The sequence below is a fragment of the Gavialis gangeticus genome, unplaced genomic scaffold, assembly GCF_001723915.1.
Source record: "Gavialis gangeticus isolate Ggan-Ray unplaced genomic scaffold, GavGan_comp1, whole genome shotgun sequence".
Classification (NCBI taxonomy): Eukaryota; Metazoa; Chordata; order Crocodylia; family Gavialidae; genus Gavialis; species Gavialis gangeticus.
In genome coordinates, this window is record NW_017729001.1 from 29,275,564 (window position 1) to 29,301,247 (window position 25,684).

General features: G+C 50.2%; 1 protein-coding gene across 4 annotated transcripts in view; it reads left to right on the forward strand.

The window, feature by feature from the left end:
• SSH1 (slingshot protein phosphatase 1) overlaps positions 1 to 10,398 on the forward strand; it is a 50,532-nt gene extending 40,134 nt beyond the window's left edge. For 3 of the 4 annotated variants that reach the window (XM_019507199.1, XM_019507200.1, XM_019507198.1), the window contains exons 12-14: positions 1,603 to 1,803; positions 2,953 to 3,571; positions 4,074 to 5,556. In XM_019507199.1, coding sequence (XP_019362744.1) covers positions 1,603 to 1,803; positions 2,953 to 3,571; positions 4,074 to 5,342 — 2,089 coding nt within the window. In that variant the 3' untranslated portion in view covers positions 5,343 to 5,556. Of the gene's footprint in view, positions 1 to 1,602; positions 1,804 to 2,952; positions 3,572 to 4,073 lie in introns of all 4 variants that reach the window. The other variant, XM_019507201.1, reaches the window with a different exon arrangement.
• Positions 10,399 to 25,684: the final 15,286 nt, after the last annotated feature.

Genomic DNA, 25,684 nt, shown 5'->3' on the forward strand with positions numbered 1-25,684 from the left:
CATTTTATCAACAAGGCCAAGTAAGTGGATGATCATCTCCGGGGTGAGGGTAAGGACCTGTTGGTGTCCGTGGAGAGAGTAGGCTTGAGTCCTCATGTGACTGTAGCTGGAAGACAACCCTCGAGGGTAGGCAGGAGGGGAAATGCAGTAGCTGGTAGGGCTTGGCTGAGCACTTGGAGGCGATTGCAAAGGTTGATGCTGACCCAAGCCGACCAGATGCCACTGTGGTGCCTCTTACTGGTTAGCGGGAGCGAGGAGTCTGTTCGTCAGGGGGCTTACCACACCTCCGTGTACCCCGGGAAACTCCTTGACCTGTTGTGCCTCTCTCCTCAGCTCAGCACCTGTGTCCCCAGCACTCTTCTGTGCTCCCAGCTCCCTGCCCCTCGTTCTGGCACAATACCTTTATTCAGCATCTTTTACTACCATGTCAGTTTAAGGAGCTTTGCTTTCTACTGCCGTGCCAATTAAGTCGCTCTCTCTTTGCTGCTTAATTGCCAGGGTTTTTTGTGAGGCAATGAAGAGATTTCTGAGATCCCTTCTCTTGCAAAAGGCCTTTGAGAAGGGAGTTTGCGAGGCCCCTGGAATGCCCAAATGCCCTGTCTGGTCCCTGGAAATGGTTAATGTTTAACTTCTTTGCCACCTCCCAGAATTAGCCTGGGCATTTTCTTTTTATTCATCAGTTTTTGGGTTTTGTTTCCAGTTTTTTCTCTCTCTTTTTTTAAAGGAAGAAATGGTGTTTTTATTCTTAGTAAGAAAGAGTAAGCCGGAAGGAGAGTTCTGTCGCAGAAAACGTTGAACGATGCGTTAGACTAGAACGAACAGAGCAGTCTCCCCTGCAACAGTGAGCGACCCAAACCCATTGGGTTCTGCCATGATACACTCTAGTTTTTCTTGCCTCGACACATGTAGTTTATCGCTGGATGGGTTTTCCTTCATCTCCGCACCCCGCAGAGATTTTAACGATGACACCTTGTTAGCCTGTGCTTTATCATGGCTGAGCTGTTCCCTCAGTTACGACCCCATCACCGGGTTTACGGGAGTTTTACTCGGTGTTGACCTTGGTTCCACCCATCCACTGAGACTTCATGATTAGTAAAGGGCTCAGGCAGAGTGGAGACTGTAGAGGTTTTATTCTCTCAAATTCATGGCACAGCGCTCTTGGGGGCTTTCTCTGCCCCTGTTACTTGTCTTCAGGCTTGACCACAGGTTTGAGTCAAAGCCTTTGGGTTTGTGTGGTTTGCATCAGTGACAGTGACAGAGGGGCCATGGAGGACAGTGACTAGGCCCTGGAGGTCTGGTGGGGTGGCCACCATCTTGCTAGCCCACCATTTTCAGAGACAAGGTCAGTCAGGCTGAGGGAGCTCGGGCTGCACTGCGGTGAGGTGAGTGTGGTTGTTAGGTGCAGTCCTTCTCCAAATCCCCTCTTTCCTGGTGAGAGGTTTATCTTTTTTTTGGACCATTTTGCCCAAACCAATTCACTCCTCCGGTGCTGTGATCGAGAGAGCAAGTCCTCATCTGCTGCCTGTTTCAGGACATGACAGTAAAACCTAGTAGCCAAGGACTTTGAGACACAGTCTCCTTTTCTTTTTCCCTCTCCACCAGGAAAAATCGCTCCAAGTGTCTGGTGCACTGCAAAATGGGTGTGAGTCGGTCTGCTTCTACAGTCATAGCTTATGCAATGAAGGAATTTGGCTGGTCCTTGGAAAAAGCCTACAATTATGTCAAGCAAAAACGCAGCATTGCAAGACCAAATGCGGGTTTCATGAGACAGCTGTCAGAGTATGAAGGCATTTTAGATGCAAGGTAAGATGCTGATCAGAACGTCTCCCCGGGGAGCAGGTAGCAAGTTACCATTGTGTGTGGTGGGTCCCTTCACCGCTAAAATTAGAAAAGGAAAAAAACAGTTTAAAATTTTTAGAGCTGGTCAGAAAATGGGAAGCAAAAAAGTCTCCAGGGAAAAACAGTTTTTGGTTTCAGGAGCTATTTTGGGCAAAAACCATTGTGGAAATGTTAATAACAAGCAGAAAGTTTCAGTAGCATCAAGGGTTTCTCTTGAGTCAGCATGCAGATGTTAGGTTCTGTCCATGCTGGTCAGGACCTGGGTTTAATTTAGGCACAGATGTGAGGATCATATACATGTTGTAGCCCAGGCTGGGGAGTAAACCACCAGGGCTGGCAGCGTTCTTGGGCCAGCTAGCTGTGTTTGAAAGGTGGCAACGAAGAGCGTGAGTGAGCGAGTTTCTTGGTTTCAAATCCCAGCTGTTAGAGGCCACTTTCAGTGGAAACTTCATCTCTGCATAACTTCCTGTTTCTTTTGGGTGGGGGCAGGGAGTGATTGCTGCAGCTGAATTTGCCGTTTGACCTTGTGCAAGGTGAGAGTGCCTCAGCTATTGGAAGGGTCATCTGCTTCTGGTGTGAGGGGCAGCTCAGGAGGGTTCATCTACCCTGTGTATATCCCCAGTGGAGGTCTCAAGCTACCTTTGGTCTCAAGGACTCGTGCTTTAGATGAAATCCTGAAGTCAGGAGTTTCTCCTTGAGCCCCTTGTGTCCCAAGTTATACTCAGGTGTCTTCATCTGGAAGCCTTTTTCCTGCTGAAGGTCTTTCCTTCTGGATGAAGGCACACTGTTCTCTGTGGGTGCCTGTGCCTGGTATTCCTGCAGTGGGTCATGCTAACTGCTGATGTGCTCCAGGCCTTCCCAGTCACAGCTGCTGGGCTCTGGGGCCCTTGCTTTCCTATTACATTTCTTCCTTTGAATTAACTGAAATGTCCCACTCACCCTTCAGCTGGGCCTAAGTTGCAGCTGGATTGCTGCTTCCAGCCCGCTTAGTGCTGCCACTGCCCTCTAGGATGGGGGGATCCAGTTGCGGTTGCCCGTTTACTCCAGAGGGGTGGGTCTTGTATGATGAGTTTTGTTGCAGTCACTCGTGTCTTCTCCTTTCCCCCCCACCAGTAAACAGCGCCACAACAAGCTGTGGAAGCAGCAGGCAGAGAGCAACCTGCCGCCGAGCACAGACGGCTCCCCAGGGTCCAGTGCCTTCCTGCTTGAAAGTCTGGACATCGATCTGGAAAACCGGCTGGTTGACCTGGACGCGCCTCTGTCGTCCAGCTACTTGGACAACCGAGGTGGCATAGAGGCTGGGGAGCTCAGCTACTGCTTCCGGCACCTCTCTGACTCACTGCTGGAAAACAAGCAGCCTGGTGACAGGGAGGGACTTTTCCAGGTGGAGGACCTGGAGCGGGATGCCATTTCAGAGCAGGTGAAGTCACCCGCAGGCCAGCCTCCTCCTCCAGCATCTCCTGCGGATCCCATGAAGGCCAAGGAGAGCATGGAACCGTTGGCTGAGCTGAGCAGGTTCTGTGAGAAGGAAGTGAAGAAGAAACTGGAGCTGAGCATCCAGAAGGCTTGGAACGCTCCTGGGCAAGTGGATGGTGGGGAAGGGAGCTCCCGGGAGGAAAACCCCACGGAGAGGTGGAAGAGGCGCTTGTCCGTGCACAGGGAAGAAAGCCGGCTCAACAGAGAGAACCTAAATAACAACAACAGCAAGCGGAGCTGCCCGGAGGATTTTGAGGTGCGTATGGGACCAGGATGTGGCTGATTCACATGCCCCGCTTCGCATGCATGAGACCGCCCTGCTCATCCTTCTGGCGCTGGTCATTTGGGGTTGGAAGTAGTGGCTCCTGTCGTAGTGCTTGACCCGGGTTGAGCCTGTTCCGCATAGAAGCGCTTCCCAATGCTGCTTTGCTTGTAGGAGCTGTGGAGCCGGTCACCCCAGGGAACGTGGGGCCGCACCGATGTGCTATAAAGCCTCTCAGACCGACCTCCTTTGTGGCCATCCGTTGAAACGGTGGGTTTTCCTCCGCTCCAGATGCTACTCGCTGGTGGCAGTCGTGTCCCAGACTGCAGCAGGAATGGAGCCAGGATTTGTTTCCAAGTCCCTTGGGCCTCACAGCCATTCCTTTCCTCTTCTGCCACTTGCCTTTCAACCTGCCAGGCTGCCTTATTTTCCCCTCTGTCCTGTTCCAGTAGCTTAGTGAATCTGACCTCTTTCTGCCTGTTCTTTCCTTTCTTAGCACGATGCCATATTTGGGATCCTCAGCAAGGTCAAGCCTTCCTACCAGTCTTGCGCTGACTGTATGTATTCCGCAGCCCGTGCCTCCCCGGACACCTTTGGGGAGCAGTATGAGAAGCTGAACCTGGCCGCGGCCCACCGCACCTCTACCATCTGCACCCAGCCGGTGCTTCTCTCCCACCTGACTGCTCACCTGCCAGACCAAATGCCAAGCAGGCTGCGGCCTGGGGAAGCAATCAGAGCTAAACTCGACATCGTGCCTCCTTTGGTCGAGGGGATGAGTGTCACGGACATCAGTCCTTGCAAATCTGTGGCCGGTCAGCCCAGCGGGATTCCAAAAGATGCCACCAAAACACCTGTCAAAGCCCTGGTTGCCAGAAGGAACTCGCTCGGCGAGAAGAGCCCTCTGAACCCTGATGCCTTGAAGGAAGAGGCCCTATCCAGGAAGGATGTCAAACCAACCAAGGACCTGAAGTATTTGCTGTTCAGCAAAGAACTGGAGAAGCCCACTGCTAACAGTTACCTGATGCAGCATCAGGAGTCCCTGATCCAGCTCCAGAAGGCAGGCTTGGTTAGGAAGCATACCAAAGAGCTGGAGCGGCTGCAGGGAGCACCACTGGAAACCTCGGCCCTGGTACGAGAGAGCCCCTTGAGCAGACCTGACATGGGTCCGCTGGAAGAAAACCAAGACTCGGCTGCCCGCCAAGGCCCGGTGCCTTTGCTTAGGCCAGCGTCTTCGCTGTGCGATGGCGCAGAGAACAACGTGCAGAAGTCAGAGGCCAAATGTTCCTTCGAGGGAATGCTGCAGAAAACCTCAACCCCTCTCGTGTGCCGACTGGAGCACATGAGCAGTTACACCAGGGATTTCCTGAAGACCATCTGCTACACACCCTCCTCTTCCCGGAGCTCCAACTTGACCCGCAGCTCCAGCAGTGACAGTATCCACAGCGTGCGTGGGAAACCCGGCCTGGTGAAACAGCGAGCTCAGGAGATCGAAACCAGGCTTCGGCTCGCTGGCTTGACTGTTTCCTCCCCCCTGAAAAGGTCCAATTCTCTCGCCAAGCTGGGTTGTCTGAACTTATCCTCCGAGGACTTATCGAGCGACATGGACGTGTCCACACTGACGGACTCCAAGGAGGCCATTTCGAGCGAGTCTTCCGTGCTCTGTGACTCGCAGGCCACTCTGAGATGCGTGGCCGTAGGCTCCAAACTTGTAGCAAAGTCAACTATGGGCAACTTGAAGAGCGCGCTTTGGATGGGCAAAAGTTGACACGTTCTGTCCTCTCTGTCTGTCTGTCTGTCTATTTTAAATCAACATTTACGGCCTGCATCCAATGCAATTTTATCATCGGTAACAGTCATTCATTTGACAACCTCTTTCTCCTCGCAGGTGGGGGGAAAGGGGACGCTGATTGATTGGAATGAACAGCACGAGGAAGAAACCATAGCGCATGGCTTGGAATGGGACTTTGTGCGTGTGGATTGCCTACTGCTCTGACCCACACTTCCCAGGACTGTTTGCCAAGTATAATAATGTTGCAATTATATACGTGTATATAAAATGCTGAAAATTTCTGTTTGAAAGTCTCAACAAAAGAACTGATCACAGCATTTTATTTTATTTTTGTGTGCACAAAGCAAACATAGCACAAGTCTTTCATTCCAACAGGCACTTGTGAAGAACTCCATAGATGGTGACATAAACACTACCTCTGTTCTGGTTGATATCTGGTCTTGGTTTATTATTTTTAGGAGCTGGTTCTTTTTTTCTGCAGGATATTTAACATTTTTTTTGAAAGGCATTTGTGTGTGACATGTACTGTAAAGACCCAAATGAGCATGGAGGGTGTAGGCTTCACTGCACTGAGTTCATCCTCATTAGGAGGTCATGCAAAGGAGCGTAAAGCTGTGTTCGTGTTGACCAAGTGATCTGCTGACCAGTCGGTCCCTGTGAGTTGTCCTAGTCCCGTATTCATAATGGAGTGACATCTAGGCTTGCGTGTTTTTGAACTTCAAATGGAGAAGGTGTCTTGTTCTTCAGGTATTATTGCTGTTTGTTGTGGTTTATGACTGTCCCAGTAATAAGAATGAGCCTGGCCAGTAGGTGACCATGAAGCATTGTGAGATGTATGTGATGCTGGAGTCAGTGTTGTACTTGTGCTTTGGAGAACCTACTGCACTGAGCTGCTGCTGGCACGAGTTGCGATAAGATGATTACTGACTTGCGTCCTGCTGTGACAGGCGGCAGCCAGGCTTACTGGTGTTCAATGCATTTGACATATAAGGCGGTATTAGGCAAATTTTGTTTATTTTATATAATATTATATTTTTGGTAGAACTGTTCCTGCATCCTGGAGTTTGCAGCAGTACTACAAAGCAGCAGCAGCAGGGCTAGCTCAGGAAAGTGCATGGTTGTCAACCTCCTTTCTAGGCAAAATCCAAGGGGGTTATTAATTGTGATGGTGGTGGGGCTGCGTGGAAGGGAACGTGCCCTCGCTCCTGTTCTGTGTCAGTAGTGCACAGCACAGGGGCTGCCCAAGGTGAGCAGCCTCCTCCCAGTCGCTCTGAAAAACTAAGTTCTGCTCTCGGATGCTGCTCCCTCGGGCTACGCTGGTCTCGCGTTGTCCTTCCAACGGTAGAGGTTGGGGCAAAGGCCAGGACGGGGGAGTTTTGCTAACCTCACCTCAATGGACTATTGCAATAACTCAGAGAGGATAAGCCAAAAGCTAGAACAGTGTCCCGAGCCTTTAACAAGCATTCCTTCTTCCACGTGGAGCTGCTAGCTTCGCCTGCTGACAAAGGCATTGCGGCCTCAGTCCTGGCCCCGCAAACTCATTAGCTTCAGCAGAACAGGACCAGGCCCCTGGCTGTACAGCTCCTTCCTTCACCTGCTGCTGAGGCCTGCTGTCTGTCACGAGTGTAGAGACTGCCCTGAAATTCTGTTCCCGTTTGGGTCTTCTTCCAGTTCCCAGTGAAGCGCTTGAATCGGAGGACTTTGGGATGCAGTCCTGCAAATTAATGTGAAAACGGCGCTGACCACAATGAGTTAAACAAGTGAGATATGTGGAGGGACCCAACTGGGCCTGAGTTCAATGTCCCTCAGCAAAGGGGCGATGACACGTCCACAGTTGCCATGGTGCTCCCTAGAGCACCGCCAAGAAGCAAGGTCCCATCCACCTGTTCTTGCTTTAAGCCAGAAATAAGGCAAGGTGTGACTGCCGGCAGAGTTGTTGGGAGCATCATGGCAGTGGTGTAGATGCACCCTTACCATGTCACAGCCCATTGCGGATCTGGTCCAGATCAATATTTTAGTATGCCGATCCTCTCGCGCTGCTCCAGTGGCAGCGGACTACAACAGTGTAGTTGTCCACGGATGCCGTGTCGAGTACAATCATCTCACCAGCCTGCCGTGGAGAAGTCTGCTTTTAAAAGACACCATTGCGCTCTGTATTTTTGCCAAATTCAGAGAAAAGTGTCGTGAAGCACCTAAGTTCCGGGTTCCAAAATGCCTTGGTCGCTGCAGCTTCTCAGACTCATTGCAAGTCATTTGGACATGAACTCTTGGGTGACTTACATGCTTCTGAAAACTGCTCTAGGGTAGCATTTTAAAAAAGGCCTAAATCCTATGTCCTAGGTTAACTTTGGTGACAAATCTCTCATACTATGCAGTTTTAGTGGCTAGGTGGGTGTGAGCCAGAAATGTATTTTAAGCGTTTCCATGTGAAAGCTGGTTTTGCCAACACTGCACGCTCATCCTTAGCTCACTGCCACTTTACCATTTCACACAGGGAAGGTTGCTTCATGTTAGCAAAGCAAAAAAGCATCGCCAGCGAGTGGCACTGTGAGGGTCTTTTGGGGGTGTGAAACATTGGGGTTTGCGCTTATCTTGGTATTGGAGAAAACTGTCCTGGCTCAGAGAGTTGGACTCTCCCTTAGCTGCTCTGTGCTGTTGTTTGCTGGCTACAAATCTTCAGCTGTGCGTTTTGCACAGGCATGTCTCTCGATGCTGTGGTTGCCATAGTTTTTTGCGTTGAGTGACTTAATTGAATTGTTGTTTCTGTGACGTGTTTCTGAAGTCAGTGCTGACCAGTTCAGTCCATTACACTGTGAATTCCCTGGCGCACATACCTGCCGTCTCCCACCCCAGTGAAGACATTTCCATTTCACTTTATCTGGGCTTGAGGGTAGATCAGAAATATCAGCATGGTTATATGCCTAATGTTCAGGTACCGTGGGTGCATTGCTAGGTCCCAACGCATGTCGTAGATTTTAATTGTCTTCCTATGTTTGTTCACACCTAGGTGAAAAATGGATTGGGGGGATTAGGGGATGGTGGTGGGCACAAAGGAGACAGCTCACCAGGTACTTGACGTCTGCCAGTGTTTCTTCAAAGCCTGTTAGCCCATGCGAAATGGCTCATACCGAAGGTATGTATGTTGTCAGTATGTCCACCAGCTCCCCCAAAGTCCAAGTATTGTACTTGAGGCTTGAGCGCAGCACAACAGCTGGGGTACAATGGGAGCCGTGAGAGCTGGTTACACAGTTGTTCAAGTTTTGCAAATCACTGACCCATTCCTTCTTTGCTACAGGGAGGTGTTTCTTCAGCTCAGCCCTGTAGCATCTTTTGCCCAAGCCTGTGGCATTGGAGGACAGATTCTAGCCTTTTTTGTATTATGTTTAATGTGTCTCTTCCCATATCCTGTTTCTCTATTTTGTTTCTGCCCTCTTCACCCAAATAACCCTCAAGGGTCCTTAAATAGTGCCATGCTTGAAGAACAAGTAGCAAGCTCCTAGGCTAGGACTGTCCTGTTTTCAGTGGGTCTGCTTGAGATGTCCCACTGTGGGGATACGCACACCCTGTCCTCCGCATTGCTAGGGCAGGGACCATCCGCTGGGGAGTAAGAGCGTATTGCAGTGTAGCGCGATACGTTTCAGTGCAGCGAACAATGTCCCACTGCAGAGTTTGTTCCCAACCATCCCGTTGGCTGACCGACCCGCTGTTGCTCTTACGAGACGAGGAGCTTAGAACTGAAGCCCTAAGGATTTCTAAGACACAAGTGAATATAGTGTTTCCTTCCTGTTTTCTTCTTGGGTGCCTGCCAAATTCGACTGCTACTTCTCCTTGTACTTCTCCCATTGACTGCTCTTCCCAGGTGGTGATTTGAACTCAGCCGTCTGGTTGCCCATGGCTGTGTCACCACTTCTACAACATCGCTCATCAAGCTTGAAACCCCATTGCTGCTTAGCGCAATGCTATACTGTCAGTATTAGAGAGGTAGCTAATTTGTTTCTCTTCATTTTCTTTTCTTTTTTTTTTTTTTTTAAAGCCGTTTTATGCATAGAGGGCCCTAGCATGCCATTCCAGAGTTCTTGCAGCCAAAAGATGCAATGCCTGCCGGCTGCATTAGACTTGTTGCATGAGAAGTTAGCTGTTTCCTTTCCTTCCCGTGTATTGTAACTGTTCTTTTCCAACTGAGTGCCTTAATAATAGTTTACATATACCATATCTTTCTGCCGAGCTGTCAAACTCTGCTGCTTCGCTGTTGTTCTGGTGCTGCGGTGTCTTTAGTGGCAGTCGGACCATGACTACTTGCGCGTACCTTCCCTGTGTGACGCCTGTCATTCCTGAGCACAGAGCCACTATCAGATTCCCCTTCCCTATAGCAGGGCATATGAGCAGACAGATCCCAGTCTCTGTTGCCCCATCATTGTTTCGATGCATCTATGCATAGCTGCAGAAAGCACAGGCCGGCGTGCAGAGCTTGACGAGACGTTCCAAAGACGGAAGGCCATCATTCCTCGGGGGCGTGTTGCAAATGCCATCTCAGCCAAGGTGTGCCCCACCATCAGATCTGAAATGCACAAACTGGCACCTTATTTCCAGCCTATGCTTCTTTTCTTTTCTTTTTTCTTGGTTGTCGTTGTCATTCCGTGTTTTAGAGAGCACCTCATCTTGGCCTCAAGCGTTCTTTAATTCAATGATGTCTCCATTCTTGTTCCAAATGTTGGCCTGTTCTCCTCACCCAAGGGTGGACTCAGCTCCCCAGCTAGTGCCCTCATTAGGCAGACTCCAGACGTGAAAGGGCAGATGACTGCTGTGTCGCTGTTTCAGTGCATTGCTGTACTCTGACGATATCCATGTTCCTTTTGTTCTGGTGTATTTCTTAAGTCTGGTTTTTATATATTTAAATATGCAGTATCTTTTGTACTGTACCTTTGCAGTAGGGGATGCATAATGCACTTTTTTTTTTACTTTGGTTTGTAAAAGTGTACTGTATATTTTATGTGCTTCTTGTGAGAAAAATAAACTTGTTTTTTTTTCTTTATGAGTAAGTTCGGCACCACCTTTTGAAGCCCACTTCCACAGCTCAAAGCGCATGTCTCCACGCCACAGGCATCCACGGTGTTGGCAATCGGTGTCCATTCATAGACGTCGCTGCCTTTGCCTGTTCTCATTCAGGAGCATTACTCGTGTTACGGACGAGGTGTGGGACGCTGCGCATTACAGGTCGGGAGCCAGATTCTGATCTTAATGTTGCCACCTCATCAGAGCCAGCTGGAGCGGCGTAACTGAGAACAGGATCTGGTGCAGGACCAGTTGGTGTCATAGGCCTGGATGCGTGATGAGGCAGATGGAAATGATGTGTGAAGCAGTGCAAAGGAGTGGGAGGTGGGTGTAGGGTAAAGCTGCCTCCTGCCCTCCCTCTCGCACACATTATCACCCAACCGCCTCTCGCGTTGACTGTTGCTCTTGTTTGTACAGTCCCCAAGAGCTGAAGCAAAGCTCTTTTCCGCCTCCTTGTTGCTGCATCGCTTGCACCCGTGGCAAAAGCACTGCTGAACCTGGCTCAGAAGTGTCCATGGGAATGGCACCTCGAGTCTGAACCCCATCAGATCTTGCCCAGTGTGATCCCTGACACCTTCCTACCTGAATCCTGAGTCACTTGAGCCAGTACCCACAGGCAATGAGACAGTGCCTGCAAACAAAGAGACTGGGTTAAATTGGTTCTGCAACACCAGGCACTGGTGGGTAAAGAAAGCCTAAAGCGTTGGGACTTGAGCCACCATCCAAAGACAACCTGTCAGATGCTCAGCTTTGCAGAGCATCTTACCAAATAACAGTCCAGATACAGGGAGCATAGTGTAGGTTCAGGCAGGTCCAATGCCATTAAGGCACTAGAAGTGCAACAGTCTAGAACTGTTGGTTCAGAAATGATACCTTTTATTAGACCAACTAGGAAATTGCAAAAAATATATATTTTTCTGCAAGCTTTTGGGCTCACAAACATCCTTCATCAGGCTCTGGGAAAATTAAAGATGGTAAAGAGTCTCCACAGATAGGAAATAAACTTCATTTTTGCACAGAGGGAGCTGGAGATGGAAATCTGTCCCTCTGGGTCCATGAGAGTGTCTTTGTGAGTTGTTCTGAGTTGCTCTTTGTTGTGTAGATCACATAGGATTACTGTGAAGGCGCTAAGCACTCTGCTGCCTACAGAACCCAAGAGTTTATTTTGTCACGGGGCTGCATGGCCTTCTCTGCCTTTGACCCAGGCCCTTCAAATCCCAGCTGACATGTTAAGAAGAGACCTGGGCTTTAACGTCTTTTCCAGGGGACAAATCACTGGCAGTTAAGCAGACGAATTGCATGTTACGAGCTGTAGCTGGGCCGTGGAGCCTGTCGTGAGATGAGTCAACTGGGTTGCAGATCAATGTTCCATGCGATGTGGGCTCGGCCTTTCCAGTGCTTTCACCAAATTTTGCCTTTAAAGGCAAACAGTGCACGGCCGCCTCTGCTGCCTGCAAGGAGTCTCGTCGCTGCTTGGAATCGCTCTTGCTCTCTGAGCTGCTCCAGGGAAGAACATGTCAGTGTTTACGTTGGCAGTGTGACAGAGCAGGCAGAGGATGCTCTCTGGCACTGGCATGCTGGGAAAGCCATTAACCCCACCAAGAAATGCTGCCTCTTAAATGACATTTTGATTTTTCTGTAGTTGATCAGGCTCCACCTTGGTAGCTTTGGAGATTGGCATTTGCCACTTCACCAACCAAGAGCAACATGGGCAGTGGCAGTGCCCATGTGGACTGCTGGTAACCGCCAAGGGAGGTCTGTTGGAGAGTGGAGAGTCTCCATAACTACTGAGGCTGCCCATGTGTTTTTGTGCCCAGATGGTTTCTCTGATGGCGCTGGAACGTATTTGAGGGTTGGCGTTAATCTGCTGGCTTTTCAAAACCTGGAGTGTAAAATGTTTAGGCTGGAAAGTCCTTGCAATGAGCTAACTCGGTCATCCAGCTCTCTTAGGCCTCACAGGATACCCCAAGTCTCCGTGAAGATCGTGATCTGGGTTTAAATGCAGGTATTAACACACCAAGCTTTGTGTTGCAGCGAGATTTGGGGCAGGAAGGAGGGCTGGGAAGATTTTGCACCTGCTCTAAATTTACGGCCCTTGGAGACGCTGCACCCCTCTGTACTGCTTTGTGGACCTGATTACTTTGTTTTGCCAACTGGCATGATTTTGAGCTACGCTTGTGCCCTTCCTGAAAGTCATCCGTGAGGGAAGATGAGCCCATTAGGCAGGAATTCACCACCTGAGTGAGCAGCATCTGTCTGGAAATGTAGCATAGCCAAGCGCTGGAAGCCAGCGCAGGAGCTGTGGTTAGGTCTGGGAGGCCTGGGGCAGAGGTGGGACTGCCAGCGTTGCCAGTGTGTGCGAGGACTGTCGCTTTGCCCCTGTTCCCCGCCGTACTACATGCACGTCAGTCCCTGACGTGGATTTAGCTCTTTTGCAGTGTCTCCAAACAAGTTACTTCAGATTTGCACCGTGGCGTTTGGTCCCACCCCGCTGGAGTTTCATTTAATGCTCGTGACACTCTCTGCTGGTTGGAAGGTCCCTGGAAATGCTTGCTCCTTTCATGGCTGGCTCCTTTTCACTTTGGGGAATTCTTTGCATTGGATCCTGAGACTTTCTGCTTTGTGCACGTCTGAATTGTGTCTGCTCCAGAGAAACACGAGGGAAAGACCAAGTCAGAGTCGTTGCCATCCATTTCAACAGGGCAGAAGCCAGACTTTCACTCTTAGCAATGGGGAGAGACACGTCCGTGTGGAGTGACGTCTGGGCTCGAAAGTCTCCACCTGCTCTGCCCCACTTTCCTTAGGATGTCTGATTTTGGTGAACCAAATTTCTGAACCAAGAGCTCTAGGTTTTTGCATTTGAATTTGGTGAGGTTTGTGGGATTGGGAGGGACCTCCAGCGTGGTGTCTCTGTGATGGCTGAATCACCAGTCACCCTGCCATAGACCCTGCTGAAATGCATGCTAAAGGAAGCCACGTCCTCTGGACTACCATGAGTGGGGTGTTCACAGTGCCTGACCTTCCCAACTCTTGGTTTGCTCTTTAGGGTGATAATCAGCATTTCACCCTGTGCAGGTGCCAGCTTCCAACCTGTTTCCCTGGGCTGGGGCCTGGGAGCCTAGCTGAGCCAGTAGATGGGCCGTAAGCACAGCTTCCTGGCCCAGAGCACCTGTGGGTGTCTCTAATGAGAGCCACATCCGCTGCCCACTGCTGTCCCTTCACCATGAGCAAGAACCTTCCCCGACGTCCCAGCGCAAGGGAATTGTCCATGTCCAGGGGTGCAGACAGACGGGGCTCTGCATTGTCTGGCTGTGCCTCAAGGCTTTTTATAGCAGACCCAAACCCAAGATATCACTAACGGGAAAGATAACAGCCCTGGGACTCGCACATCAGCACACGCCATCTACACTTTACTTTCGGCAGTGCGGAGCACCCATCCCAGCTCCCGCTGTCGGAGCTGGGAGGATCAGGATGTCTAAACATCAGGCCGACAAAGCAAAAAGCTTTCCCTCCACTACCTGCTTCCGAGTCTCCAGGCCCAACCCTTGTCCTCAGCAAAACAAGGTCGGAGCAAGGGCCTGGAGGTGAAGGAGTGTTGAGTCGATGGTTATTTATGTGTTTGTTTTTACCGATGAAACCCTAATAGCCTCATGGTGTTTAAATGGCAACTTCCCTTCCTTCCCTGTGGTCTGCCAAGATGCGCTGACTGCCCCTCCTCAGACTCCATCTGAAAGCGTGCGTCTTTAGTCACTGGCCCCTAAAAATAATTTATAAAGAGCCATCGCAAGACAGGACTACAAGACGGAGCACAATCTACCATGAGGCTGCTGGTAAGTGTATAGATGTCCTTTTCTTTCCCCTTGTTGTGATCAAATGTTATATCCTGTTTATGGTGTTGCTATGGCAAAAGCAGACAACATCTGGAACAACATGAGTCCTGTCTGATGCTGACGAGTGGCGCGGAGTTTATAGGCGAGGTAGTGGACTGTGTTGCTGGAATATAAAACATCTGAGGCGTCCACCGCGCCAGGCATGATGGCACGACAATAAGGATAGGGTGTTGTAGGTGTGGCATGTTGCCTCTTCTCCCTGTTCTGCGAAAAAGCCTTGATTAGGTTGGCATGAGCCACTTACTGCATGGCCCTGCTGGCTCTCAGCCCACAAATGCTTGTCGACTAAAGGATAACGTGGCACATTAAAGGCGGGCCATCTCTCTGACCCATTGCTTTCCCCTCCAAGGGCTGTCTCGCTGTGGGGACAGAGCTCCATTAGCAAGTTTTTCCCCTGATGCTCAGCTTAAATTTTCCTTGCTTAATCCAGCCCTGTTGATCCTAGTTACGAACCTGTCCTGTAGCAGGCTTGGATACGCTGAGATGGGTAGAAAGGAAATATTTGCTGTATTGCTGCATTGTTGGCTGTAAGTTTGCAGACACATGGCCAAGGCCAACGCAGGAGGCTAAAATGAAGTGCCTATAACATCCTGCCAGGCTATCCTGGGTGCTCGGACCTCCTTTTATTGCAGTGCAGCGAGAGCCCTTGGAGGCACGAGGAGAAATAAGCCGATGACGTGGCGGTTAGTTCTGCAGAGTGCAAAGGGTTTTATTGGTTTTTATTACCAAGTGCCCGGAGCAAGTCAATAGAGCGAGTCAATAAATGCCCTCCATTGTGATGGGTCCCGTGTGAGTGAGTGATGGGAAGAAAGAGGGAGCAGAGGCCTCTCCGTAGCCGAAAGTGGGTGGTTATGGTTCGCACTCCTTCCAGATACCAACCAGCAGTGAGAGGAGGTGAGGGGGAAGCCCTCTCAAAACATGCCGCCAGTCTGGGTGGATACCCTCTGCCCACAAACAGGTGGAGCAGAGGTAGCGGCAGGGTAGGCCTCCTTTCCAGCCCGCTGGGCCCTAGCCCTGGTGTGGAAAGACCCCAACTGAGCAACCGAGTGGTAGTGGAGGGTGGGGAAGGGGGGAGCTTTGGTCCCCTTGGCCCGCTCCCTCCTTGCCCTGCTGCTGGGCATTCCTCTGGCAGGGGCAAGCATTAGATCCACTTGCTTTCCCTGCACACCATGTATCTGTCAGGCTGCTGCATTGTCAGCACCCGGTGGAAGTTGTCAGAGGGAAGCTGGGAGCTTGGGTAGCTGAGCAGAGGGCACGTGACGCCGCCGGACCCCAGGGGCGGCTTGGGGTGAGCAGCGGTGGCCTGCAGCAGCGAGACAGCCCCCTGGACTATCGCTCCGCCTCTGTGATATCCAGGGCAGCCTGCTCTTCCCGGCTGCGTGCAGACTCAGGCAGGTGACTCTGCCTCGGTCCTGTGTGGGTGGCAGGCCTGGCAGCCAGAAGGGCTAGGAATGTAAATGTTTTCCTCAGTGGAAACTTCGATCCGGTGTTGGATGCATGGGCCAGAGAAGGTGTTTCCGAAGCAAATTCCATAGCTGCTTCAGACCGTGTTTATGAGGACTTACAGGTGGGTCTTGCATCTGAAACCCTCTGCGGCCTCCGGAGCGGTGGGGTGTCGATAATATCACGTACAGGGTATGTGGCTTGCAGACAGCAAGGGAAATGGGGGAGCAGAAGCCAAGCATGGGGGGGTACGCACGCAGCTCTCATTTGCTGACAACACCTGCTCGTGGCTGCGGCATGGGGAAGCTCTGCAGATAAGCAGGGGTCTGCCAGGCAGTGAGAGGCTCAGCTGGTCTGTCCCCACCTCCTCCCTGGCTTTGGGTGTAACATATTCCCTACATGTATTTCGCTGCTGCCCTGTGCTCTCCAGCCACGCAGCGGTAAAGTGAGTGCAGCAGCAATTTCCTTTTATGCCTAGATTTAAAGAGCAGGCACGGCTCGCCCCACAGGAGCCCTTGTCTGGTTCTGCCAGGCGCTCAGTGAAGGGCTCTCCGGAGTGAACGCTCGAGGGGAGACGCTCTTGGTTGCAGGAGCCTGATGCTAGGTTGTGACATCAGTCGCGGGATGACGTATGCCACTGTAAGGGATTCAGGGCAATGTGGAGGAGACCGAATGTCTTTGACATGCTGGATGTCCAGCAGAGCAGGGACCTGCTTTGCAAACACAGCTGGCATCCCGGCTTGGTCACTTTATTATGCCAATTTTAAATTGGATCCCGGTAATAACACTATGGTATAGCTGTGGCTAATAAATCCACGTGCAGTCTTCTGTTCACAAAGGTTTGTGTGCTTCCTAAGCAGTGGCTGTTATTCTTAGATGACATCCCTGATGGAGAAAGGCTCAGGCCATAGAGACTGCAAGTTTGTTAGAAACGGGACGCCCCTGGGAATGAGGGAAAGAAATAGCTGGAGAGGACTGTCCTGACAAGACAAGTGCCTGTGAATCTGAAGACTTGATCCTGGGAAGGAGCAGTCGGGCCTTAGGGCTTGTCACCCACATCCCTACCTTCCACAAATATGCGTGCCCAGGTGAAAGACGGGTTGGGAGCAGGGCAGTCAGAAGCCTGGTGTTCAGTGATCACTCAGAGCCAGCAGACAGACAATCGTCTGTGACGCTCAGTGTCTCCGTTCTGACTTCTCAGCATTGCTTAGCCTTTGTACGACCTAAAGGTGAGTTTTGACAGCTCACACACAAGCCTCTTAGACATACAGTCCCCTTCATCTCCCTTCCCAAGGCAAACGTGGCTGTGAACATTAGCGCAGCACAGGATTTCAAATACTTGAAACCAATCTATTGACTAAGCGAACTAGTGAGGCTCAATTAGTCCTTGAGGTGCCGCAGCCCTGCAGGCTTTCCCTGAGACCTCTCTACCACTCTTGTCTTGCTAAGTCCTTTAGTCCCATGTTGTGGGGCTCAGCTCTCTCAGCCTCTTGTGGATGCTTCCTGAATGAGGCCAAGGTGGGTAACACAGCTGGCTGAATGCCCCTTATCTTTTCTTCTGGAATGGGGGGGGAGGGTGTTGCTTATTTCTTTGTAGTAGCATCCATCTGCCAGTCTCATGTGATCACAAGGTTGCCTCTTGGGTTCCCCTGCAGCATCCTGTGCAGAAATGGGGGCAACTCCTGGGACCCCAGCTCACCCAGAAGGAACCCGAGCCCAGGAGGTCTACTCTGCGATGCAGGATCCCTGTGCCAGCAGCGCTGGCGTCACTCTCTGTCCCTGCTCTGCAAGGGGATGGGAAGCATTGCTGTTCTTGCCCGTTTCTTCTGAATTCCAAGCGCTGTCATGGCTGGTGGCATTTGCCGCTGTGTGTCTTTCTCTGTTTTGGGTGTATGTGCGCGATGTGGACGCTGAGTTCCCCAGGCTTTCCTGCTACAGGTCCCTCGTGTTGCATTTGGGATTCTCTGTCACATGCACAGAGTCAGAATACCGCTCACCTTCCACAGGCTCCGGTCTGGACTGGATTATTTCTTATGCTCAGCAGATCGTAATCAGTTATCAAGGGGTAATTCTGCATGTTTTGGACTGTCTCTAAGGGTTTTGTCCCAAGCCCCAGTCCCAGTTGGGACATTTCTGCTGCCTGCCTTCTTGCTAGCGATCTGCTGCCTGCAAGGTACAGAATAAAGGACTATTTAAACCCTCCCCAGTTGTCCTCTGCAGTTTTAATGGGGATTTCTAGCTGCTGCATTCTTGCACTTGGGATGTTTTCTTAGTTATTTTGCCTCCTGGTACTGAGCAGTGTTCAGTTATCACTCAGAGCCAAGGAATTGGATGGAGGAATGCTTTGTTCAGCGTGTGAGTTCTGATTGGAAATGGGCAAGGTGAACTTCTGTGTAATAGAAAAGCCAGGGCAGGTCTATATGACGGGACGTGGGGCCTTGTGAAGATGCAGGAGCCAGCTCTGCACAAGTTAGCTCACGTACGAGAAGCAGGATGTAGCTGTTGCTCAAGGACAGCGTTCCCTCTCCCAGCAGCTTCCCAGGCTCTGACCCCAGCACACGGCGAGTTGCATTTGTTTTGAGCAGCTTTGAGGTGGATTTTAAGCCTCCCTCTGCTCATAACCGACGTTGTGTCTTGCTGTGAAGTGGCTGGAAGGGGCCAGGGCTGATAAATATTCCTCAGAGTGGGACCAGCCAGCTCCTGGGGCTGATCATGACCAGGATAAGAGTTGTTCACGTCTAGGCCACTGGTTTAAATCTGCCTCAGGTCCGTGGTGTTGGGAGGTTATTGCCTTCAAGGGCTCTTTGGTGAAGAGGCGGAGGGGAGGAAAATCCCTGGTTCACAGAAAGCACCAGCTCTAATTGCTCCTCTCCTTGGCAGTGGCAGCATAGAGGCCAAGGACTGAACAGGGCCAGGGAGAATGACTGTTCTGCTGCTCCTGTTTCATCGTTTCATAGTTGTTAGGGACTGGAAGGGACCTTACAGATCATCGGGTCCAGCCCCCCTGCACTTGGTGATGGCTTTGGGTCGGCTGCAAGGTCCAGCAGCAGACAAGGTTTCCTGAGCTACCCCCGTGGTGTGCACAGGACAGGATTTTCATCCTCTGGTTCTATCCTTCCAGTGCCATTTCCCTTTGCCACTGTCCCTCTGCTCGTCTCAGACTGCTTGTACGCAAGGCTGACTTTCGCTGGGACCTCTTCCCCATCCTGCGACGGCAGGTGTGTGGGGAGCAAAATTTTCCTCGCAAGGAGACTTGAGCCCTGTTGCTGCCTCAAGAGCAAGCCCAGACCCCCGTGCAAACAAGGCAGCACGGAGGTGTGCAGCGTGGGGTCTGGTTTACAGTTGCTCACTGACTTAAGAGGTTGCTACACATCTTTATATTCCCACTTGGGCTCCTTAGAGCCATGCAAAGAGGGAAGCCTGACACCTCGTAGGCCATAAAAGGCAAAGAGCCTGGGAGAGCCTATGGGAGAGAAGCAGGTCACTGGGAGGCATTTCACCATGAGCTGCAATGTCAGGCATTCGGGCTGTATATAAATGGATTAGGATTCTTTAAAGATCTCTCTTTCTCTCCCCTCCCTCCTACCTCATTCTCGGGAGAGTTTACAGGAACCTGTTTGGCAGGGGGAGGAACTTTCTGCGTGAAGGTTTGTCTAACGGTGCCCGGCACATTAACGAGGGTCTTGATTAGCTTGGGGTTTCTGAATCTCTTTAGGGAATCTTGCTTTTGAGGCTGGTGTCGGGCTTGTCTGTTTATCTCGCGAATGCTTTGATGCCACAGTAATTCGTCTAACAATAACATATCCCTGCAGATAATTCCAGCCAATCTCTTTCTACCCTAAATAGTCTGTGCACAGTGCCTTCCCCAGGACGCTGGGATCCAAACCAAGGCCCCGGCGCCAGCCTGTGCTGTGCACAGCTTCCAAGGAAGGAGTGGTTGGGCAGAAGGGGGGTGTGGTAACTAGACTCCTGTTAAACTCCCAGCAAGTGCACGACCACTGTGGACATGCATTTCCAAGCTCTCCATGAGATCCGATGGAAGTTGAGCCTGTCCCGAGAGGAGTGACCAGAAATGACCTGACTGCAAAGAGTCAAAGCAGCAGTGGAGATCCGGGAAACCCTCTGAAATTAGGGTCACGGTCACCTGGAGGAAAGGGGGAGGGGAAGCGGAAGAGGACACAGACCCTGTGTGCGAAGGGAATGCGTTGGCTAGTGAGAAGTCGGTGGATGTTGGCTGTGTGGACAGCTGTTCAGGTAGGGTAGGTCTGGCAAGCACCCAATGCTGCAAGCTCCTTTGTCAAGAGCTGCCACCCTGCCCTGCCACGAAGCATGGACTCCGGCATGCCAGGCTTTGCTGCCCATCTCCACCGCCTCCGACTCTAAGTGATGCTGATTCACATGACCTGGGAACTGAAGACTCCCAGCAGTCCATGAAGTAAAGGGAAGGCGGTGCCGAAACCGCTCTAGACACCCAACGTGGTGAGAAACCTCCATTTCAAGGCATTTGCAAGCACGCCAGGATGGAAGCCTCGACCTGGCGCTACTCTGGCTATTTGCTTGATGGCAAAAGTCAGATGAGAGAGCAAGACTCTCTTCTCCCTAGGAAAACCTCCAGGATGAAACGCGAAGATTATGCTCTTTGGAGTAAGAAGGAAGTCAGCCGGGAGGACCTGTGGTTTGAAGCGGAGCCGGGTGACCCCCTGGATGCCAGTTACGATGTGCACGTCTCTACCAAAAAGGTACAGATGAGCAAAAGTGCGCGCGAGAGCCGGTCCAGGGGGGTGGCGGCAGGGGAGTCGTGCTTGGAAGAACGGACTATAATGAAAGGAAGTGGGAAAAGGTTTGTGGAAGGCGAAGCCTCAATGAAGGTGTTGGAGATGCAGCTCAGCCGGCCGCACTTGGCAGAAGGGCCCGAGAGCAGGAAGGTGAACCCCATTGTTTATAGGCTGGAGGAAAATGAATTCAACATCTGCAGTCAAGAGGGGGAAATCTCTCCTTTTGCCCATCCCGAGCCTGCAGGAAAAAGGGAAGCAACAGAAAACAGAGCCCCGCAGGTGCAGGGAAGCCTCGGGAGCAAGCTGGCAGCAAGCACGAGTGGAAATATGATCAACACTTTCCAAGGAACCCTGAGGAAACAGATAAGCCGCTCGGACTCAGAAAGCAGCACAGAGAGCAGACAAGTGAACAGACTGACACTGAACTCTCCCTCCGAGGAATTTAAACCTGCCGTCCCCACCAGATCAGATAGCTGGGGGAGAGGAGCCACAGCAATGGACAGTGTGCTGCAAAGCAAGCAGGGCACGGCAGCTCCATCTGCCTCGCACGGCCTCCAGGACAGCAGCGATCAAGGAGGAAACTTCAGGCAGACGATTAATGCTGCCTCTCAGCCCGAAAGCTTCGCAGACCGCCGCCCAAGTGGTCAGACTCATGCACAGGATCCATTCGGGAAGCCAGAGAAAGTTGAGCAGGTAGCGAAGAGCCTTGAGATAGTGGTCTCTGCTACTGCAAGCTGCACTGTGGTCACTAGAGATGCTGATACGGATCCAAGAGGGAACAGCGGCCTGGGCCTCAAGAGCAGAGAAGGTTTCAGGAGTGAGGCAGAGATGATGGGGTCTGATTCGAACAGCCAGGGAAGCTGCTCGCCAACCCCCAGCCTGCAAACCAAGGAAAGCCTGGCAGTTCTTAGCAAGGCCATCACAATGGCAGGGGTGCTGCAGGAACTACCCTGCTGCCCAGCCGAAGCCAGCAAAAACCGGGCAGAAATCACATTGCAGAGCAATGCAATAAAATTAACAGGAGAGAGGATCCCAGGCCAGGATCTCACCCAGCAGGAGCAGAAAGTGAGGAGAAATGAAGAGGATGAAAAAGTGCTGAAAGTGGCTGACGTGAAGAAAACCTTTGAAAAGCACAAGTCGGCAGAGGGGAAAGCAGCAGCACCTCCACCCAATCCTGCCAGAAAAGGTGAGATATGTTAACTGCTGGGGCGGTTGGCTTGCAAGAAGTTTATCTGTGCCGTAGCATCAGATTTCACAGCTTAGTGTGAAATAACCTGCAGGTGGGAGTTCGGTGCGGAGATGAGTCTGACGCGCTGGGGTTGAGAAGCTCTTCAGAAAAGAGCTGTCTGAGAAAAATGGAGCGGCAGCTGTGGTCCATTCACAGCCAGCTGCCCTCTAGCACAGCTCCCCAGTGAGGATCCCAAAGTGGTTTGATGCAGTCACATTCCCAGTAAAAATGCAACCTGAGGTGACAGCTGTTTGGTGAAAAAAGAGCCTTCTCCGTATAAACATTTCCTGCAATGACAACGATAATACCGAGCTTTTATAAAGAGCGTTTTTCATCAGTCACTGGTCATAATGCGCGCCCTTTGATACCATTCTTCTTCCACCTTCTCACGTACTCATTCTGCCTCCGGACTCTGGGGGAACAGTTTTTCTTTGATTTATTCCTGTTGGTACAAGATTGATTTCCCCCCCATTATTCCTTTTATCCTTCTGGTGCGATTCAGCTTCATGACTCTTTTGAGAGTAAGATTGTATTAACATGAAGCTAAGGGCAAATGTAGATTGTTAAAATGAAACCGGTAAAACCGTGGGTGAGACGGAGATTTGAGATCAAGCTAGAAATGAGCACGTAGATGTGTCAGTGGGATGCTGCTGGTGTTCTGCAGAACAGTGGTTTTCAACCTGTTTTCACTTGCAGACCCCTAAAAATGTGGGAGGGGGGTGTGGACCCCTTTGAATTGTAAGTGTGGGTATTCGCATACTTTTGATCGATCATGGTCATCTTTTGTGGACCTTTTGTGGACCCTGGGGGTCCATGGACCACTGCTGTCGAACTATGCTGAACAGTTCACATACCCTGGCTATTGTGTGAGCTGGTAGGTTTTTGTGGATTTTACCTACAGGGAGAGCATAAGGGTTAAGACACAAGAATATTTTGTATTAGGAAATGGTGTTTAAAAGGAGGTTTGGATTTCTGCTCTGTATATGGTGTCTATGTTGTTATAGCCAGCTCTGCAAAGAACCAGCCCAGCTTGCCCAAATGTCAGCGATGATACAAAGTGCCTTGGCAGTGGAGAGTCACAGGAATGTAAAGCCCTGTCACGGTAGGTTCTCAAGAAAAGAAACAGGTGCATCACAAAATGTGTGCAGTAGAGCAAGTTATCAATAACCAGAGAGACTAGCATCTGTTACGCCGACTCCTCTCCTGGGGCTTGGGTTATAGTCCGGACCGTCATCTTTTACTCACCTGGGGTTTTGTCCGACCCAAATAGCACAGCCCGGCTGGAAAACTCACATGTTAACTTATCAGCTGATTCTGAAGCAATTGTGCCAGGCCAGAGGCATGCAGCATTTGGGGGAATAGAAAGGGCAGGTGGATGCAATAGGTCTTCTTCCAGCTATGTCTAGAGCTATAGGACAATGGCCCCTCATTTTGCCACCTTTGTGGTCTCATCTATTTAAAAATCAGAAGAATTCATTAAAAAACATGCATCCATCTACCCATGTAGCCACTTGTTTTTGGAAATGTATTCTGCTTTTGAATAATTTTTCCTGACTCTCTGGTATCTCTCCCTAGCAGTACTGAACTAGACACATAAGGATGAGGTGAAAGAGGAATTCAAAATAGGTGGACTAATCAGGACTTAGATATTGAATATAGCCAATTTAATTTAAAAAAATGCTACAAGAATAATGATGCTAAATCCACACATTATTGTTCGTTGCCAAAAGCCTCTGGTTCCCATGCAGAACCTGGCTGATTTTTTTTTCCTGTTCAGCACAAGAGGAAAGTAATGCTTCAAAGATAGTCATTTAAAAAAGAAACCACTTTTTTTTCTTCTTCTTTTTTGTGTTCTGCTTTCTGGCCTCTCTCTTTCCCCTTAATCATCTGTTACATCCAAGAGAGGCAACAAAGAAACTCCATCTGTTGCAATCAGTTGCTTCATTTTTTTATCTAGTGTCCCAACATTTTAATTAAGAATTAGGATTGAAACAAAAGGAAGGACAAAAGTACTGAGCTGGGGACAGTGTGGGGGAAAGGAAGGCCACTAAAGCACTCTAGGGATGCAACTGTCTTCAATTTAAATATACCTTTCATGGGGAAGCATCTCAAAACCTTCTTTCAAATTACAGATAGGGAGTGTGTGTTTCTAAAATGTGCAAGAGCGATGTATCCATGCATTATACATGCTTGTCTGTGTGCTGTAATATAAATTGTACCTTATTATATAATGTACTTTAAAGCAATCTGGATCAATAACCTTCTATTCACGATCCTGAATACAGTTACTAATGATTTATATTTATTTATAATACCCTGCACTTCCTGGCCCTTGCCACATTTCTCTTTCCAAGCAACGTGCTAATTGCATAATTGCAAGCACTTAAGCCACTCTGCTCATTCCAGTAGACTCCAGCATGCCACCCTTGGGAGGAGGTTAGTTGGGCTACTTTTCCACTTCCCAGATGGGAAACTGAGTCACAGAGGTGAAGTGACTTGCCTTAGATCAACCCGCAGGTCAGTGGCAGAGATGAGAATAGCCCCTTCTCCCCACTCCCTGAACTGCTGACATCTTGGCCGTGTGCCTTAACCCTCACAATTTGTCCTGCCTCCCTGACATGAAAGACGTCATCTCTCTCCTGTGCTTTCCAGGGCACTATTTTTTTTTTTACCAAACGTATCTGAGATTGCTCCAGTTATCTCCATTTCATTATTCTATAGCTCCCCTTTCTGGACAAGAATTGAATGAATCCTGAGGCCAAACCATATAGGTTTCTCTCTCTGTCTCTGAACAAATGCTTTGCTAGATCTGGGGAACAGATCACCACAGGGCAACGGTTCCTTGACAAGGCTTTTTAAAATGTGTAATGGTTTTACCACATTCAAGAGCTATGGTGTGTTGACTCTCAGCAGAATTTTTAGCTTGGCAGCTGCTGAGCATATGACAAGCACTGAAATGCCCCCCCTGAAAATAGACTGGGTAATGTCTTTAATGAAGCTGCCCCTGCCTTTGATATGTGTGTAATGCAGGGGCAGGCAATTATTTTGGGCAGAGGGCCGCTTACTGAGTTTTGGCAAGCCATTGAGGCAGACAGGAGCAGATCAATATTACTTTTCTAAATTTTTTAGGGGCCCCGCAGGCCGGGTTCATTGGCCTGATGGGCCGCATCCAGCCCGCAGGCCACATTTTGCCCACCCCCGGTCTAGTGTATACTGAAGACTGCAGTGTAAAGAGTAGTGCTATTACAAACAAAAAGAAATGGGTCTTGTTTCTTAAATTGTAGCCAATTCAGGTCTCTGCATTAGTGATTTGAAAAAGAAGCCTTCATTAAAAAAAAAAAAACCCTACAAAAACCTAAGAAAAAATGTAAGTCCCTAAATCAGAGGGAGATATCATCTTACATCACTGACTTAAATGAGTGCTGGATTCAGCCTGCGTATTGATGTCTTGTTGTGAGGAATAAAAAGGTATGATGGCCTGAGTTAAGGACTGAGCAACGTGTTGTTGAGCATTGCTGTCGTTGAAGAGTTGGGGCTGGGAAGGCAGCATGCGTGTATTTAACTAGCTTTAAGAAGCAAACGAATAAATACCCATCACAAATGTCCTGGAAAATCATATAACCTGGTAGTTCCATAACCAGGAAGTGCTAAAGCTAAACGATCACGTCTGGCATATTTTGTGTGACTTGGGAGTTAAGCTGCGATATGACAGGACTGCCAATGGCTGAGCTCCTTTAACCCCACTCAAAGCCAGTTTTCTTCATTCAGAATATATTTAGCAGGGAGGAAACTCGGCCAGGGAGTTTAGAGCATATATCCACAAGTGTGAGCCAAATTCAGCCTTGAGGTTGCCTCTCTGGGTCTGAACGACTGGGTTGAGACTTGTTGTCCGTGCAAGAGCAGACGCAGAAACCAGTCCATCCCTCCTGC